An 18,765-nucleotide genomic window follows, 5' to 3' on the forward strand; every position below is an offset into this window, starting at 1 on the left:
ACGTGCGCGAATAGCCGTGCGTGTCGGGGAATTAAAATTAATTTCGTGTTTATGAAATGTCGCGGATACCTTTCTACGCGATCCCTTTCGGCGTTGAAACGTCGCGGAGTTCCAAGAGCGCATCTCTTCGCGAAGAGGCGAGAGAAAGAAAGAGAAGGGGCGCATCTTCCGAAAATAACCGCGATTTAAGATTGCCTTTAATGTATACCGTGCTGTGCTGCTGTTAGAGAGTTACTGTGTTACCGAATCGAGATATGTATACAATACAATTGATATAATAATCCTTTTCAGTTATAAATTTTCTTAAGAGATTCGATACATGCATCTTGAATGTATCAGTCATATCTTGAATTATGATATGCGTTGGGGATGTTTAGGAACGTAAGAGCAAATGCGAGTGGCAGATTCTTAGAATTTGCATTCGTATAAGCAGTTTTTTAGCGATGAAACTGTCTTGATTGAATAAAGCAAGCTTATTAAATGTAGCGCAAACTTTGTTATCATCTCTCATAATAAAAATTAAATTATCTAAATAATATATCCTAATCGGTTATTCAACTGATGCATTTATACTGCCGTCTATTACGTTAGCTTGTCTGTAATAACATGTAGGAGATATTGCCTAACTAATTAAAGAAAATATTCAAAGAAATCCAGACAAATTCAAGCAAAGAGAGATGAATTATTAAGATTACATAAAGATATCTTAAAAACTCCATTAAAAGTGTTCGAGACAGCAAAAGATATCGGAGATAAATGGGCGAGCGGGATTCCAAGAAAAGTCGTAAAACGTTTATCTAAATTTTTCTCGCGGTGAGTTTTTATGTAATAATATACATACTTTGTTCGTTTTTTTCATGGCTTCGATGATATTATCGTTTAAAATTCTCAGAAAAATTTCTCGTAAGGGATTGTAAATTTTTTCTGTCGAATAGCTTCTGTGAAATGTTAAATAAAACGCACTGAAAAAAATTGCGCGAGAGAAGTTTTTTGAAAAAACTTTCAAAAAAATTTTTTAATAAAATCCTATTCAAATATCGGATGAGAATCGATCAATTTTCGATAAATAGACATTAATAATTTCGCAGACACTGGCATGATCGATTCTCTCAGGGAACGACTCTTTTATGAAATTGTAAATATCGATAGCGAGATTTATCTGTTTTTTTTTTGCCAAGAATGAATCGATCCATTCGCGGACACTCGCTTTCATTTTTTTTTCCTCTCTTTTTCGGTGGTTCTCGTTGTTTTGCCGTCCTTTCCGCAGTGATAGAGCCGCGTTTCTCGCTCCAAGTTTCATTTCGGTACCCTTCCGCATCATCTCCGATAGATGAAATCGTTTCCCTCCTTCTGGCAGCGGCGATAAAGAGAGCTCTGGGATCGAGCGAGCGCATGCTAAGTTGGCGAAGAAGCCAATCTCAGAAATGAATATGGCTGCTGCAAAATTCACGGAACAATCCGCGGGATGCTGAATGCGGCTTGTTTGTCCGTTTGTTTACACGCCTAGTTCTGTTCTCATTTATATGCACGTGCATCATCGCGCACGTACACGTGCAAAAACCGACCGAGCGCATTCGCGCGCGCTGCTTTTTCGCTCGGCGAAAAACTCGTCTTCGCATTCGCGTGCGTGCGGCTCTATCTGACCAAATAAGTAATAAAGCGTACGGGGATCCGCGAGACAACACTGGAAATGGAAACTGAAAATGCCCGATGAAGAAAGCGGGGAAAATAAAAGACTGAAAAATGGAAAACATTGCGTTATGCTTAAGCGTGTTTACATATTTCTCTATAACGGAAATATTTTCTATTGAATTAATCATTTGGATAATACGCACATCTTTTTTGGATAATTATTACTCTGTTCAAATTTTCATATTTTTATTTTTTGATTAAATCGTATCGTATCGCACGCTTACGCGTAAAAAATGGCGACCATATATGAGTGAAAAAATTGAAAGAAATTAAATTTGAATTTCAAATATAAATATATTGCATATAGAAAATAAATTCATGAATTACTAAGAAGCGAAACAAACGTAATATTGTGCTCGAGAACTGGCAGCACTCTGGCATCCGGTCGGAATTGAAAAAGCTGTGATAGCAGCAAAAATACTGAAACCAGACAAGGAAGAACATAAAAGCAACAGCAGCTAGGAAGCCAAGAGAACGAAACAGAGAACGGATCTTGGAGAACATCTGCGCGATTGTACCGGAAGTGGTACGTAGAGATTATTCGCGAGACCACACGTAGAAAGGGAAATGATGAAATTTTGAGCTGGACGAACGAACATAAAAAGATGATGTTGTACACGTTGACGGATCAACGAAAGCGAACTGCCATTGGTCGGTCGGGCTAAAAAAGGGTTGGATTTTCGAGTGAACATCGCCGTGTAAAGGGTGGAGCACTCGAGGATGCTCGAGCGTCGATGTAGCGTGCGTGTTACGCAAGAGAGAGAGAGAGAGAGAGAAAGAGAAGGAGAGATAAAGAATGCAAAGAGCTTGAAAAGGGGGCAAGGGACGATTCCGGAAGAGGAGTGGAAAGAGAGAGAGAGAAATAACAAAAGCGAGAGAGAGAAATAAAAACACGCGTGTGCACGCTCGGCTTTCTCCGCTCAAGTACACTCGAGTTACGATACCGAGCCTCGAGCTTGTTTCCCACAAGTTTTTCTCGAAAGCTTGTTAGCGAGATTCGCCATTTTTCTCACCCCCGCTGGCTACCCTACTGCCGCTGCTACCGCTCTTCTCTTCTCTTTACGTTTCGTGTACCTCCCGCCTCTTATATACGCCGCCTCCATCGTGGTGCCCCTTTACCAGAAACTTACTCTTGACAAAAGGTCGACCGGGAAGATCGAGCTACCGGCAAATCGAGAGCTCTCTTCATTCCGGTCCCCTCTATCCACAGCTTTTCGTGCGCATTACGCCCTAGTTATCGCGATTCGTTCCCTTGCCTTATTTTTCCTCTTCTTTATCGATACTATGAAAAATATTGTCGACGAACAGAAAGAATCACGAAGGATGAGAAGTAGAAAAACCGGACGAGAGTTGTTTATTTTTGTTTCCGCTTTTTTCTCTTCACCTCTGTATGTTTTTTCCATCGTCCGAAGCTTGAAATTGTGATTACTCTAGCAGATTAGATTACGATTCTCTGAGCGCGGAATAGATTACGATTTCTTACCTAAAAGAATGTGGAGATTGATCTTTCGGAATTCCAATAACGATATTATTGGAATATCATTATTGAAATTCTGAAAGATCAATCTCCATTCTCATATATCGTATCGAATATAATCGTATGCATATAATCGTTCGTCAACAATATCAATAAAAGTAGCAATTTCTTAACCGAATCTGAAAAAAATTATACTTTTTAGTATTTAAATCTACTCTTATATATAAAAGAAAATATCGTTAAAAAAGTACACAGTAAAAAATTGGGCGTCCATATGTTAAAATTTTTTTGTGTTATCATGTTTTAATTAGTACTTCAATGTAAAATTAATATGCCTATATGTTATTATTTTTATAACGTTTTCATTTATGTCAATTTCATAATTTAATACTTTGTATATGTCTCTTAGGAATATTATTTTGAGTATTTTTAACATAAATATTTTAAACAATCAACTCGTCTCAAAGATAGTTTTACATTCTAAAAAAAGTTAAAGTGAATCTTTGAATAATCTTGGACTTTGATATACAAAAATAATTAAATTTATTAAAATAAAAAATGTTTCTATTACAAATAATTTAAGTTAAAATAATTACTATTATATGTTAAAGTTTTCAACATTTCTTACTCAATAACTTCTATTCTTCTTATTGTAACTATTTTTTTAATTTTTAATTAATTTGTCATTTTTACAATACACTTAAAGTCACAATAACAAAAATAAATGTAAAGCATTGTGCCAATTATTGAACATTTTTAATTTGTCAATAAGTAACATGACGAGTGAGTTATTTTAATTAAAAATTCAAAGTAGACTTCCTGGAACATGTGGAAAATGTTATAATTAACATTTTATTTTTTACTGTGTACTTTAATCAAAAGCTTGCCAATCTCCCTTCAATCTCGTAAAATATTTTCCATTAAACGTTAAAACAGCAAGTTGCTTTTCATTAACGTTATAGAGATAGAATTCTGCGCGGTGAGAGTCTTTTCAGTTATTTAACACATATTGGCCCCGGCAGACGCAAAAACTTTGTTCGGTAATCGTGTCTTTTTGCGAGCGGAGTTTACGAGCTTTTACGGCACAGAATGGTCATTGGACGGATGTTTTAATATAAATTTTGTGGCCGATTAAAGCTTGCGTGTTAGTGATGTATAGCGAGAGAACGCACGGTGGACCGCGGTAATGGAGTTTGCGCGATTGCCTCCTCGCTTGTTTTAATAGCTACGGGCGTTACGGGATGTTATTACCGAACGGAGAAATGCTACGGCTGTACGCGCGAGTCAAGTATTATTAATTGATCTCGCGTCCTCGTAGCCCGCGACTTAATGCTCCAGCAGAAACGAGTAATTAAGTAACACGTAATTACCGATCTGATTATTACGCGTGTCCGATAAGCAATTGCCAGGGCAATGAAACAGCACGGGATGCGAAGGGAACGGAAATCTTTCAACAGTTAATCCACTTGTAGATTAATAAAGTTAATGACGGAAACTCGCGCTCTTGTTTTGCACGGATGCCCCCTTTCGTGTAGTATATTTATCCATTAATTTTTCCGTGTCGTTCGTGAATGTCAACTAATTGGTACTTGAAAGTTTCATTCGGAATAGATATTTTTTGCATAATATCTTCGTTTAGCTTCCGAACAGGATCTCGAGATTTGTCGGCTCCGAGCAGACTTGAAACAAGAATGCATTAAAACGCAAGGCGGATTATAGGGTGACCCTAGAGAGACATATTCGTCTCTGTTCACCTGCTGATTCGATACGTACATATATACGAACGTGGGGCGCGTGTGCAGTATTCGTAGGCGGCACCGGCGCCCATCATCGACGTCATTATACCTCGGGAAAGAGGGTGTCTACTAACTTGCCCATTAATATTAAAGATCCCAGGACTCTCGCGATGGCAGCGGTATTATGTAACGCAACTATGACTCGGAGAGACGGAATTCAGATAAGGCCATTTAATATTTATTAGAATTTGCGATCAAGTATATCGCTTACTTATTGTTGGATGCATTTTTTTCATATTATATTTTCCAGATTAATTCTCAACATCATTCTAGATATTCAGCAAAAAGAATTTAATTTACAGAATTTAATTATTCATATAAATATTTCATTTTTCGTGTATCGCGTTACAAGATATTAATTACGTAAATCGATTAATTATTTAGTTATAGCTGATATAATTATATGATATAATTATCGATTATTTTGTATTTTGCTATCATTCAAATAAAACTCGGTAAGCGGTTGTTTCGTTTATTTTGAGGGAATATTTAGATTAAAGAAGAATATAAAAGTATATAAGAGAAACAATTTTTCGCAAAATATTCAACTTTATCAAGCGCCTGATCCGCGCAAATAAATCGTCAGTGCAGATTAAAAAACGTCTCGTGTATTTGGCAGGTGGTTAAGCACTATCCGAATATACATTCACGCGTATATATATGTATATATGCGCGTCGGACGATGCAGCACGTGGGCCGCGATCTTTTCGAAATAATTTAGGGGACGGAATCCCCATGCGCACGCATGTACACGCATCTGCACGGAGTTATTTATGATGGATTAGACCGGGATTTAAGCCACGACTAATTTATGTCAGGCCACGGGATTGCGATTCTTAACGATTTTCTCTCCCTCCTTCCCTCCCTCCCACTATCTCGATTGTAACTGTCGTGATTTGCATGTCTCGTTAAGACAAAATGCACCGGATAAATGTTAATTCTCAAAACGCGATACAGAGCATACTTGAAGTACTGACCGAGAAATCGCGTGAAGTAAAGTTTGCGTCATATTTTTAAAGAGTTTCGTATCCTCAATAAAGTTTTCAAAGTTTTCCGATAAGATCGTGTTGATCGATCGTCGTGGCCATATTTTATAAAAAAAGAAAGATCACTTTTTTCTTTTTATAATTTACTAACGTGTTTAATTTCACACATTGATTAATTATTATCTAAATTTATTATTAATAATTATTATCAATAATAAATTTAGATAATAATTAATCAATGTGAAATTAAACACGTTAGTGTATTATATTTATTATTAATAACGTTTATTTTTAATTTAACATTTTATATCATTATAAGAATTAATTGAAGCTTGAATATAATTGTGAAAAATTATTAATAAAACAATGAGTTTTTTTATACTACAATAGAAAATCTGTACATACATCCACTGTATATTTTTAAATGCACCATTTTTTGAATAAAGGTTGTTAAAATGAATTCAATATGTATTTTATATGTTATAGAGTACACGTTTCTACCTAGCTCTTTAAATTTACTCACTCTTATTTATTTTAAAATTGTGTACTCTGCATATTTTTTTAGAAATATCAATTTTTTACGTGCATCTTTCTTTCTTTCTCGGATGAAACAAAAAGAGAAGTTTGTTTAAATATTTTTATATTTCTATAAACATGAATATATATATATATATATATATATATATATATATATAATATACACGTATGTATGTATTATATAGAATATTTGATGCTTAAAAGAATAAATAGAATACTCGGTCCCATTTTTCTATGTCTTCGTTCGCTTCCGTCTCTTCTATACTATCCTATCCGGATCAATGACTCGGTGCGCATTTCATTTTTATTCCGTTCTCTGGCAATCCTCTTCCTCCCCCATCGTCCTCTTTCTCTCCCTTCTCCTTTTACTTTTCCACCCCTTCTGCGGCCCTACCGATATCTCGCCGGCCATAAATTACGCTCCTCCTTTTATTTGCACGAGCACCAAACTTAAGTAACTAGATCCGAAGTTCACATCGAGGGGTTAAACGCCCACGGTTTCCTCCTTGGGCACGATTGCGATACGCGGCGAGTAGTGGACCTACCCCTCTCGCCCACTCTCATTCCGAGCAGATGCAATTGCGTCGTCCCGCGGGGGCGAGAGAGCGTGTCGCACAGTCGGACCAAGGGGTCCAATAATGGCGACTTGAATAATACAGGAACAGAGCGAGAGAGAAGTAGCTCCGTGTCCGCCGGGACGGCTGCCTGCGGAGTCAAATCATTGTCGCCGCCATGTTCCTTCTATTTGTGCGAAATTTCGTACGCACATTATCGCGATGCGCTTTCCACCGAATTATAGAGACCGAAAATGGATCAAAGATTCGGGATTCACCCTAGTTATCTCGCTTGTGCGGGGGATGCGGGGATGCGTCGGATTTTGAAAGTTTGTACCACGATGATATCGGGAAGTTTTGCGAAATGACGATCTGATAATTGGCGAATATTTCACAAAGTTTCCATCTGAATATTCGGAGAAGCAATTGTAAATGATGCATCGTGTAATACGTTTAAAAGAAACGTTTATTTATTTTTAGAAAAGACGTAAAAAAAGAAAAAAAAACATAGATATTTAAATAATAATATACAAGACTTTTAAATAATTTATTGTCTATCCAAAATTATAGATTTTACGTAATCATTTTTTTGTATTTTTTTTCACAGTAAATAAAGACAGATAAAATTATATATAGAAAATAATTGAATTAGGTATATTTTACTTACAAAAATAATTTCATACTAATAATTGAATTAGGTATATTTTACTTACAACAATAATTTCAATATTTTATAAGTTTATAAAGATTTTTCACAAAATTTCCTACATTTTCCACGTACAAATTCGTTGATCTGCCAATTTTCAAAATTTTTTAATCATCGAAATCCAGAGGAGGTATGATAGTGTTGTCAATTAATTTTAAACTGTGAATATTATCATGTAAAAACACAAAAATAGAAATTATTTTCGATGAGTAACAACTCTTAGCAAAATTTAAGTGACATAAATAGTTATGTGGCATATTGCACGGTTTGGATGTAATATAACATCGCGTTAATCTCAGCTGCATCTTCGCGAGGAATAGGCAGGAAGACGAATAAGGTGAACGAGGGAAGAGTCACTGGGGAAGACTCGTTAGACTCTGAATGATCTATAGGCCAAGATAAACCACGCGTTCAACAAGTGTGCGTTGCCGATAGTCTATCTATAGTCTACGGGCATGGCACGAGATATATACGCGTACAGAGCGTTTGACATTTTTTCCATATTTTGATAAGTCAGGTGCGCGATTTTAATTATTTCGGTTATGCCATAGTCTTAAAAATGACATGAGACAATCTATGGTATATTTGATCGAACAATTGCCAATATATAGTCGCACGCAAGGTTGCATGCAAGGTTGCACATTGCGACATTGAAACATATTGCATTGATTACATATTGCGTACATTGAAACGTACAATGTTTCCGATATTTATCAATCCAATACATCAATCGCACTCGTGCCCTCGGGATATTGTACATTCTATAGAGTTGCGAGTCGACCATGAGCTAACAAGCTTATTGTTCCTTGATGAATATGAACATTTGCGCAGTTAATTACGCACCGTGAAAAAGTGCTACTGGCATACAGGAACAATGAACGCGCGATCGCAAAAGCGAGTGCAAATAACGAAGCAGCCATGTTTATACATAACTCAAGGAAAAAAATTCACTAACCAGGAAAAAAAAAGATCGTTATTATATAAAAACAAAGGAACCGCCGAATACGCTCGACTCCTGTATGCTCGTTTTGAAAGAAAAAAATTAACTAGCGAGTATTTTTGACGATGAGTTAATCACACTCTCGTAATTTTCATGCATTTTTTTCTTCAAGCTTTTCATACTTTCTAAAAAATTATATTTAACTTCTCTCGACTTTCATTTCTTTTCAAATCACTTTCTATACCAATCTCAACAATCTAGTTTCACGAGTAATATTCGAATATAATAGGCAGTATTAGTCAAATATCCACGTTGATCGGTATCAATTTCTGAGAAAAAAAATTCGCACATAATGAACGAAACGATTTTGGAAGATCGAAAAGTAAATGACGGCAAAGGAGGAGAAATAAAGGAAGAGAGGAAGAGAGAAAAAAAATCGGAAAAGAGAAGCGGACGACTAAAAGAGAAGTTTCCTGTAGCCCTAACCCGTCCTCGCTTCGTTATGACAATATATCTCAGGCTCCAGGGAAACATTGGCGAAGGAGTCCCGAAGGCATGCTACCAAAGCTCGCGCGGCGGCCTCCTTTGTCGGAGATTCTTCGAGCGAGAGGAAGATGCGCCGGCGAGAGAAAGGATCAGAGAAGGTGTGGCTTCTCTCTTTCTTCCTTCCGTTCGTTCGTTCTCTCTCTCTCTCTTTCTCTCTTTCGCTTACATGTTCTCGACGTAAAACGAGAAATACTAAACAAAACAGGATGCTATTAGGTTTTTGCCGCGCGCCATTGAAGCCTCCGTGTGCCTTGCCGTGTCTGTCCGATGATTTGCCAGACTTCCAATCCACCGCGAAATTATTATTAACGTACCGAGCATATCCCGATTTCTAGGATTCCGCGGGAGGAATTAATCCTGCGCGACACATATCGCCCTCGGGAAATTCATTTTAGCGAAATAGATTTTGCGATGTTACGATCCATATTCGAATTGTACAATCAAATTAAAGGAAAAAGAAAAAAAAACGCGCGATATGTAATCCTAATTTATCCCTTCGACTGTGGCAGCGTAGCGCCACCGGAGCTTCGGGGTGGTTTTCGCGAGGGGATGACACGTCGCGCCGAAGGGGACCATGTTATCGGCGGCGATGCCGTTTATTTTTACGAGACGGCTAGGTCATATATTACACGGTACTTTTTATACCGGGTCTTATAAAAAAAGGAAGATACGAGCACTCGGGGTAGTAACCCAAGTACGACGCGACGCATCCGTCGACCCTATAAAGCGCTTCCACGTCGCGCGCAAACACATAACGACGAGATCGCGCGCCTTTATCCCGTCATCGAATCTCGCAAGATACGCGATTCGGGATTCGAATAGCGTCGCGTCCCACGACGTCGATGGACGAGCCGGCGTGAACCTTGTAAAGCTGCACGTTCCCTCGACACGCATGTGGAATAGATTGAATCATATACATATCCACGGGATTTACACTCGCGGGAAAAAATCATTATTTTATTACGGAATAAAATTCGTTGATCGGAAACACGTTTTTCATTCGTCGAATGAGTCTCGTTGCTTGTCATTTTCAACTTTTCTTTTTATCTCGATGTAAATATCTCCTTGAAAATTAATTATATACTTCTAGACAAAACTAACGCATAATTTTTTTTCACTTTTTCTTTAAACGCTGATATTTAAATTTTAAAGAAAAAAAAATGATGCGTTAATTTTACGTCGGAGTATTTATATATTTATATATCGTCGTATAGTAGTATTTATATATTTTTACTTGACTTACACATTTATATGAAAATCATTTTTTAAATAATCATCATTATTTAGTCTACCATTTCACCTAATCATCTCGTTGATATCGATCGTGCAGAAATATTACCGCGTATCTTATCGTGTTACGATCGTCCCTCGAAGCGCAGAAACTTGTCTGTAACATAAGGGAAACTTATATAACTTGCGACGATGACCTAGCTGGTCATCATCCTCGTCGGATATGCGTCGTCCGATAAAAGTATTGGGAGAGTGCCGCGAAATAAAGCACAAAATTGTCATTCCGGGTGGTTTTAGGAGAAGCGGTAATGGCCGGCAGCGTCCTGCCGACAGCGACGGGATCGGGATTATTGCGGAATAACGTTCGAGTGTTAATACCAATTTTAATCGCTCGTCGTAAAGGCGATGCGCGCGTGTGCAACTATACAACCACCATCGACCGGAGATTCGCGTTTGGCAATAAAGATGCTTTTATTAAATCTGCCCCGGCGGCTGTGCGCGGTCCTCTCCCCTTTTTCGTCTCTCGCCTCTCTCGACGAAAGCCGGGGCTCTTTCACCCTCTCTCTCTCCGTATCTCTCCGCGTGTTGGTTTATGGCTGCGTCCTTTCTGTTTCTTTATGGAGATCGTGACGTCTCAAAAGACAGCGACGTCGTCTTTGTCGAGCTGCATCGAGAACCGAACAGGTCGTAGACCGGTCGTCGTCGAGGAACGGCAGGAGGTCGTTTTTATCAAATTACTACCTAATGACAGGTACCGTCACGGCATCTAGAGTTATATCGCCCGAGGAAATTTTTATCTCTTCATTTGCCAATTAGCTTTTGGCAAAATGTACTATTCGATTAACTGTGTAATTTATCAAGACTTTGTATGTCTCTTACAATTTTATTATATATGTGTACAGTACTTTAATAGTTTTATAGCATTATTTTGCTAATTACTAAACGGCTCATTAAAATTTCAATATATTTATAATCTGATATTTATAATTAATTTTTATACTTTTTGAATATTTTAACTTTTGCATCATTTTCTGTAGATGTCGTGAAATTTAATTTTCTTATATTCTACTGCGTACGTTGTATTATGATTGAACTTGTTGAGCATAATTACTCGATACGTAGAATTTATCACATGAAATTTAAGCGGAAGATATTACACTCGGATTCAAAATGTCATAAACAATACATACCTAGATTTTTATCAAAAGATTTGCATGGAAAAAAAGAGAGAGAGAGAGGGGGGGGGACCAATAAATTGTCCCATTTCTCCCTTCGGATAAACTTGGTGAGCAACTCGAGGGTGCGCGTCTAATTCCGAAGCACGTTAGATTCTATGGACGCGGAGGCAAAAATGCGCGAGAGATCGATAAATCGAGAGTCGCTCCAGATGGTAAACAAAAGCTGAAAATAAGAAAAGAAGCCCTCGTTAAACCTCATTAAAACCGGGGATAGTTGTGCTCGAGGCACCCCTGAATTAATGCGGCGTACGACGAGGGGCTCGCATTCCCGTAGCGAGAATCGAAAGCTTCGAAAATTCATGACTCGCTTCGAGACACGTCCACAATGGACATTCATAATGATGACGTGAAATCAACCGCGTTAGCGTACGCTTTGATAACTGTTTGGAGGAAAGCAAAGAAGACAAACGCCGATAAAAAAAAACGATAACGCAAATACGCGGGAAGAAGCAGCCGATATTATACTATTCATTCCACGGTATAATATTTTGCGCGATGGATAGATAATAGCACTGTAATCGCGACGCCTGAGCCATCAATAACGATAATTTGAATTGATTAAACTCATCGATGTACATCCCGCGGCATATCCATACGCGCCATTAGCTCTCACGATCGGATAAAGATTAACCGGCTCTCTAGAGGTATTCTTCAATTTAGTCGATAGGCTACTCTTTAATGATAGTCGATAGATAAGACGTTACCCGATATTCTTTGGGTGGATAAGATCATATAACGCTCATCGATAGCTAACTAATCATGCAATCACGCCAAGAGAGTGGCGTGTTTTTTATTGAAAAAAAAAAGAATGGGATAAAAAATAAAAAAGAGAAAATAAAATATGCTCTTTAAAAGTGAATCAGTGAAAATATCATTAATTTAAACAGTAAAATAAGATTTCACTGAGAATCAGTGAGTATTTTACTGATCTTCAGTGGAAACGCTTATTTTTTTGTTATTTTATCTTATATCTCACTGATTATATCGTCAGTTAAAATAAAATTCACTGTAAAATCAGTAATCGCTAGTTCGTTTATTTACAATCGCTATCTCTCTCGTATTTAATTTTAGTTATAAGAATTATATGAAGTTCGCAAAGAGCGACATTTAAAATTAAAAGTATTACTTCGATTTAATTTCTGATACAATCTCAATAGAGAGGCTTCAGATATTAAATCGATCTTTATAAGTCGGAAAAATAAATGTCTGGCGACTTAATAAAAATTATTTGTTCGTTATCTATTTAAAATAATAAGTTCAATATGTGTGTAATATAAATAAAATAAAATTTTTAATATAATAAATATTTAGTAAATATAAATAAAATTTTTAATTTTATATGAAATAGATAGAGAGATGAATTATAGTTTAATATTACTGACAATAACGAAAGAAATATTCTTTCAATAAAATATCACTGATTTACAGTGTTATACTTATAACTGCTGTAATCAGTGACTATTTACTAGTTTTCGGTGATTATACACTGATTCACTTTTAGAGAGTGGAATAAAAAATATATATAAATGTAAAAATAAAAGAAGGTAAAAACAAAATAAGGAAATATCGATATATATAATATATTCGTTTGTTCCCTTTAAATTTGAATATATCACTATAGTCTTCTCGATGTCGAAGACGAAAATAAAAAATCGATACTTTCTAATATCGGCGAACCTAATCGGAAGATTCGCTACGCGCGTCGATTAATCGCCCCCAGGCGGGGAGGGGGGAGAGGAGGAAGGCTCGGTTTGTCGGAAATGAAATATCTGGGGACAGAGAAACATCACGCTCGACCGCAAAAGAGATCGACGCTCTCCTTCCTCTCGTTTAAGATCGTCGAGGGAACATTGTCGCTACCTGTATCGTGACGAGATATACGCTCACCTAGCCATTACGTACGCCAGGGCTTCTCTCCGATCTCGCTCGCGGCGGCTCGTCCGATCGAAGGGGATTATTCGCCTATTATGGATTCGTGACTATCGACGAGCCGGTCGGCGCGTCGATGGACATTCTTCAAATTTACGCCGAAACCGTAACCGTTTTTCACCGCGATCTTATCTCGACCGTGTCATCTTAATTAATGCGTATAATTAATGCTTGATAATTAATGTTTGATCGTTTCAATTTTTTTTATTATTAAAGAACGGCGAGAATGATTTCTCGAGGGCGATAATAGGCGATATTATTGTGGCAGCTCGAGTGAAATTGAAATCGAAGAGATGCAATTATTGTAGAAAAATGAATTCTCACCTCACGTTGATATATTGAATAACGTGTTTAGGTAAATCTTACACTTGATGTGACAAAAAAACTTTTAATCAAATTGCGATCACGTAATTTTTTATCGGCGCGAAACGATGAGGTCCGAGTGAACTCAAGTGATTCAAGTGTCTGTGGAAAGGTAAAAAATTATTATTGATTTTACGCGATCCATTTTAATTTACTATTAAATGAATATTGATCCTAGAGATCAGTGTAATAATTACACATTGTGTTTCTCATTGAAACTGTTTCTCCAAACAGAAGAGAACAAAACCGCCGTCTCATTTTCCTCGTGAAAGAACCTCAATTGAGGGGTAAAAGTAAATATTCCGAGATTACAAGACGATTGCAGCGTCCGATACGTGTCCTTGAACCCGGTGTTTGAGCGTTTAACATAACTCGCGTAATAACTCGCTACTTATGTACCACTTTGGATCCTCCGCGCGGGTATCTCGAGGGATGCTTTCGCTCGAATAATCGCGAAGAAAGCCAGCATCGTATTCCCCGTGGACGGTTTCTCTCCTCGCGTGAGATGCATCCGCGATGTATCGCAACGCGAACGCCGTTATGCGAGCGCTGCAAAGCGACCATCGCGTCAATAAAAATAATCGACTGTCGAGAGCTCGCGTAGGATATTTGTCTGTAGCGGGAAGCGCGCATTTGTTTGGCCAGTTCTTGCGAACAGCAAAGTGCTCGGGTAATGTGTGTATACGTGTGTATAAAAGAGAGAAAGAGAGAGAATTAGACAAGTTTATATATACGAGTACCTTCGTCTCCCGGAGGAAATTACCGTAGATAGAGACGATACTTGTAAGAGAATATATTCCCTGAATGCGCACGCTAATGATATTATAATTCTCTGACTAAACTTTCCTTTTTAATTTCAAGAAGGCAAGGATATCTTTTAGAGCTCGTGGAAAACGTGTATTAATTTTTTTACTTGTCTTTCTAATTATATATAGTGCTTTTGCTCGGTACCGCGACAGATAATTTTTATCCTTAATTATCCTTAATTCAGTTTTCAGATCGATATAAGATGAAACGATTGCAGGACAAATTTTGGAGATTATGATTAAAATTGCTGATTTTTTGATAATATAATTTTAGCTTTTATTATTTTTTCTCACGCACATGTGTTAAATCTTGCACTGCTGAGTAATTAAAGTTTTAAAATTGTACTTTTTTTTATTTCCATTGTAATGCATGTTTAGAGTAATAAATATGTGTCTGGATATTATTATTTGAAGCTTATAAAGACAAGCTTATAAAGACTGTGGCTACGCGAGTAAAGCGTTCTATCGGTGCCCTCGACTTTTTCCCAGAAACCGAAGGCCTCGGTAGACGCTCCGGCAGTGAAAGGATTGAAGATGTAAGAATATATAGGAATTTATGTGTAATGTACGTTTAATAGAAAGTAGGCGGTAGCAAATTTAGTTATAGATTCTAATACAATGAAAATATTGCATCAATAACAATTTAAAATATCCCCAAAAAACTACTAAAAATCTAACAAAAGATCTAAAGAAATCTGGAATAATTAAGAAAGTTTTCGTGCTTTACGATTAATATATTTAACGGCCGTTATCATTTATGTGTAATGTACGTTTAACAGAAAGTAGGCGGTAGCAAATTTAGTTAGATTCTAATACAATGAAAATATTGCATCATCAATAACAATTTAAAATATCCCCAAAAAACCACTAAAAATCTAACAAAAGATCTAAAGAATAATTAAGAAAGTTTTCGTGCTTTACGATTAATATATTTAACGGCCGTTATCATCGCGAGGTGAAATTGTTCGATATCTTTATAACAAAGTCACATTTGAACGTTTGACATTGATTATAAGTGATGTACAAAATAAAAACACTCACCACCAGTTGGCTTGCGCGCCGCTTTGCCACGCGACGATCAGCAAAGACACGAGCAGGTAGCTCGTTGACATGACGAGCGTGCGTTGCGTGCGGCAAATCCGGTGCGGACTCTCTTATAACCGACTACCGCCGAATCCCCGAGGTCGAGATCTTCCTTGTGGAAGCGCGAAGGAGAGGAGGCTACGTGGCGCTCGTCGTTCTGGTCGTACCGGTCCTTTTAGCCTCGCATTCTTACACGCGCCGCCGACGATGGTCCGCGTCTCGCATCTCGTTCTTCGCGAACGCGAACGGAATCGACGGGTATCGGACTTGGGTGTGCGTCCGAATCCAAGATGCGGGCCGTCGGCCGACGATCAACGATGATGACAAGATTGACGCGGGATCGAGCGATCTCTCTGAAACGCGCGCGCCCGGAGCGCGGACTCACGTTCTCCCTTTCTCGGGTTCCTCGTCTCGCGATGTCCTCGCCGCGTTCGGTCGAAAGATTCGTTCTCCCGAACTCCGTTCTCCCTTCGTCTCGTCTTACATGTTTCCAGTAACCACGCGATGCGAAGCGCCCGGACGTAAGTCAATCGACACGCGGACGGGCCTGTCAACGGTAAATCGCTCGCCGGTTCTCACGCTCGTCTCGGGTTCTCTTTTTTCCTTCGATTCGCGAACGCGGCCGATCTCTCGAGCGAGATGAGAGGCAGATACAGGGAATCTGATACCCGGGCGAAACTTGGCGTCGCGGAAAATTCGCGCGAGATGACGGAGATCGGTGATCGCACGGACGAGATGACGCTCCGTGAACGTTCGCGTACGGACTGTGTGGTCGGCAGTCACGAGGAAAAGGGCAACGGGGCTCTCGCAATGGGCGGAGTCGTCGCTCGTACCCGGCTCGCCGATTGGTCGCGTCGCCCAAGAGCCTCCGAGGCTCCACTCGCGCTAATTAAGCATCTCGGCGCAGCATCCCGTAGCCGGTCCCGAGCGCGTACGTTCGCTCGCTCGCGATTCGTTCCCCCGACTCCGTACTTGTCTCTCTCCGCGACTTGTACGCAAAGTAAGGGGTCGCGGTTTTCCATCGTGCCGCACCGTGACGTACCCTTTGTCGCTGGACCGAGATGATTTCAAAGTACGAGACATTGAGAGAGAACATACTCGTATTTTTTTTAAATATTTATATTAATATAATGAAAACTGTCGATCTTAATAAAATGAGGTATTATTGAGGTAGTCGTGGAAATTATATTTATCGGCAAAAATTAGAAATAATGTCAATATCTTTGAAATTCTTATTCCTGCATAATTGACAAATGAAGATTTATAATTTAAGCGATTAACGTTTATTTCGAGATAACAAACAGTTGAATAATTCGTAATTTTTTTTGAAGGAATTCCTGTCATAATTATTTAAAGAGATTTTAGTCATGAGCTAATTATTTTTTGATTTGTCTGTGGAAAAATATAATTTCTTGGCAAAAAAATATTATAGCAATTACAGTTTTCATTTATTTATCAAAATCAAATATACCGTGTAAATATGTTGAAACGATGGAAAAGGCTCGAATAATCTCAAATATTTAACTCTCTATATCGTCCATAAAAATTCTTTATAAATGAAAATTTGATTTAAAAAAATTTCCATATATAAACATATAAGTTAAATAAAACAATATAGAAAGTAATTAGTATTTCTGAAAACATAAAAACTAAAAAAATATAAGTTTTCATATTGTAATTCTTTTTAATTTTTAATATTATAGTTTTTATCCAAAATTGCGTTGAAAACATATATTGCGTGTATTTTGTTATTCGAATAGTACCCGAAAAATACACTAAAGAATTTAAATTACATTTTTTCATTAAGATAATGGAAATAGAAAATACATGTTCCTTTGAAAGAGAGCAATTATTTCGTTACTTTGTTCTGTCAGTCACGAAGAGTTTGTTTAATCGATACCGATATGTGTGTTTATCCAAAACTAGTTTTTCTTTCAATGCATTTCGCTTTTTTTATATAAATATGTAAACATAGTAACATTTCTCGTGTCCAAGCAGTTAAAAAATTATATTAAACACAATCAAATCATCACGTCGAATTGCAATTTTATCAAATTTTTCAAAAATGTTTTTAAGTTGATTTAATTTTAATCAAATACAATTTATAACTTGATATGCATGTGTACATGTTATATTACCAAATAATAGTAGTTGAAGCACATTTATTACTTCGGTAAAATTGTAAATATTGTACTGCAATATTTTTTTACGAAACGCAGTAAAAGCTACTTTTAATCAATAATTACACATTTCTTAATTTGTCTGGAACACAAATTCCCAAAGGACATTAAAAACATTAAGATTTTCTATTTTACACAGTAGAATAGAACAGTAGAATAGAAATATCTCATATTAATTATTAATTAATATTATCTAATAAAAAACTACAAATAATCTTCTAAACGATTCTTCAGCTAGTTTGCAATTTAATCCATTTTCGCAAAAAGGGAATATAAATTAAAAAATAAAATACATATATATAGATGCATATATTTTGAGTATTAAAAACGGTGCAAATAAAGATCATATTTCGTAAAGTTTTATGCAATTTAAAACTTGCTTTATATATCTAAAAAAGGACATCTACGCTAATCGTGTATATGCTAATCGTGTAAATTTCATTTTGTACATGTATGTAAATATGCACACTTGTGTATTGTATTATCGATTATATAAATTATACATATATAAATTGTATATAATTATAATATAATATATAAATTGTAATGTTAATTAATGGCAGTTATATATTTTATTTTTTTAGTGGAGGCGGTATTTATTGATTATGCTAAATTTTTCGGTATAAATCGACTATTACAAAAAATACTTTACATTTGATATTTGACACATTAATCACTACAAATAAGGCAACGCTGCCATCT

General features: G+C 37.0%; 2 protein-coding genes across 2 annotated transcripts in view; one reads left to right on the forward strand and one right to left on the reverse strand.

The window, feature by feature from the left end:
• LOC105259399 (protein Wnt-1) overlaps positions 1 to 16,641 on the reverse strand; it is a 40,880-nt gene extending 24,239 nt beyond the window's left edge. The window contains exon 1 of the mRNA XM_011271301.3: positions 15,842 to 16,641. Coding sequence (XP_011269603.1) covers positions 15,842 to 15,912 — 71 coding nt within the window. The 5' untranslated portion in view covers positions 15,913 to 16,641. The remainder of the gene's footprint in view (positions 1 to 15,841) is intronic.
• Positions 1 to 18,765, forward strand: part of LOC105259397 (neurotrimin) — a 46,179-nt gene that overhangs the window by 6,363 nt on the left and 21,051 nt on the right. The window lies entirely within an intron of this gene.

This window comes from Camponotus floridanus, unplaced genomic scaffold (genome assembly GCF_003227725.1).
Source record: "Camponotus floridanus strain SB8 unplaced genomic scaffold, Cflo_v7.5 scaffold14, whole genome shotgun sequence".
In the NCBI taxonomy this organism is placed as follows: Eukaryota; Metazoa; Arthropoda; class Insecta; order Hymenoptera; family Formicidae; genus Camponotus; species Camponotus floridanus.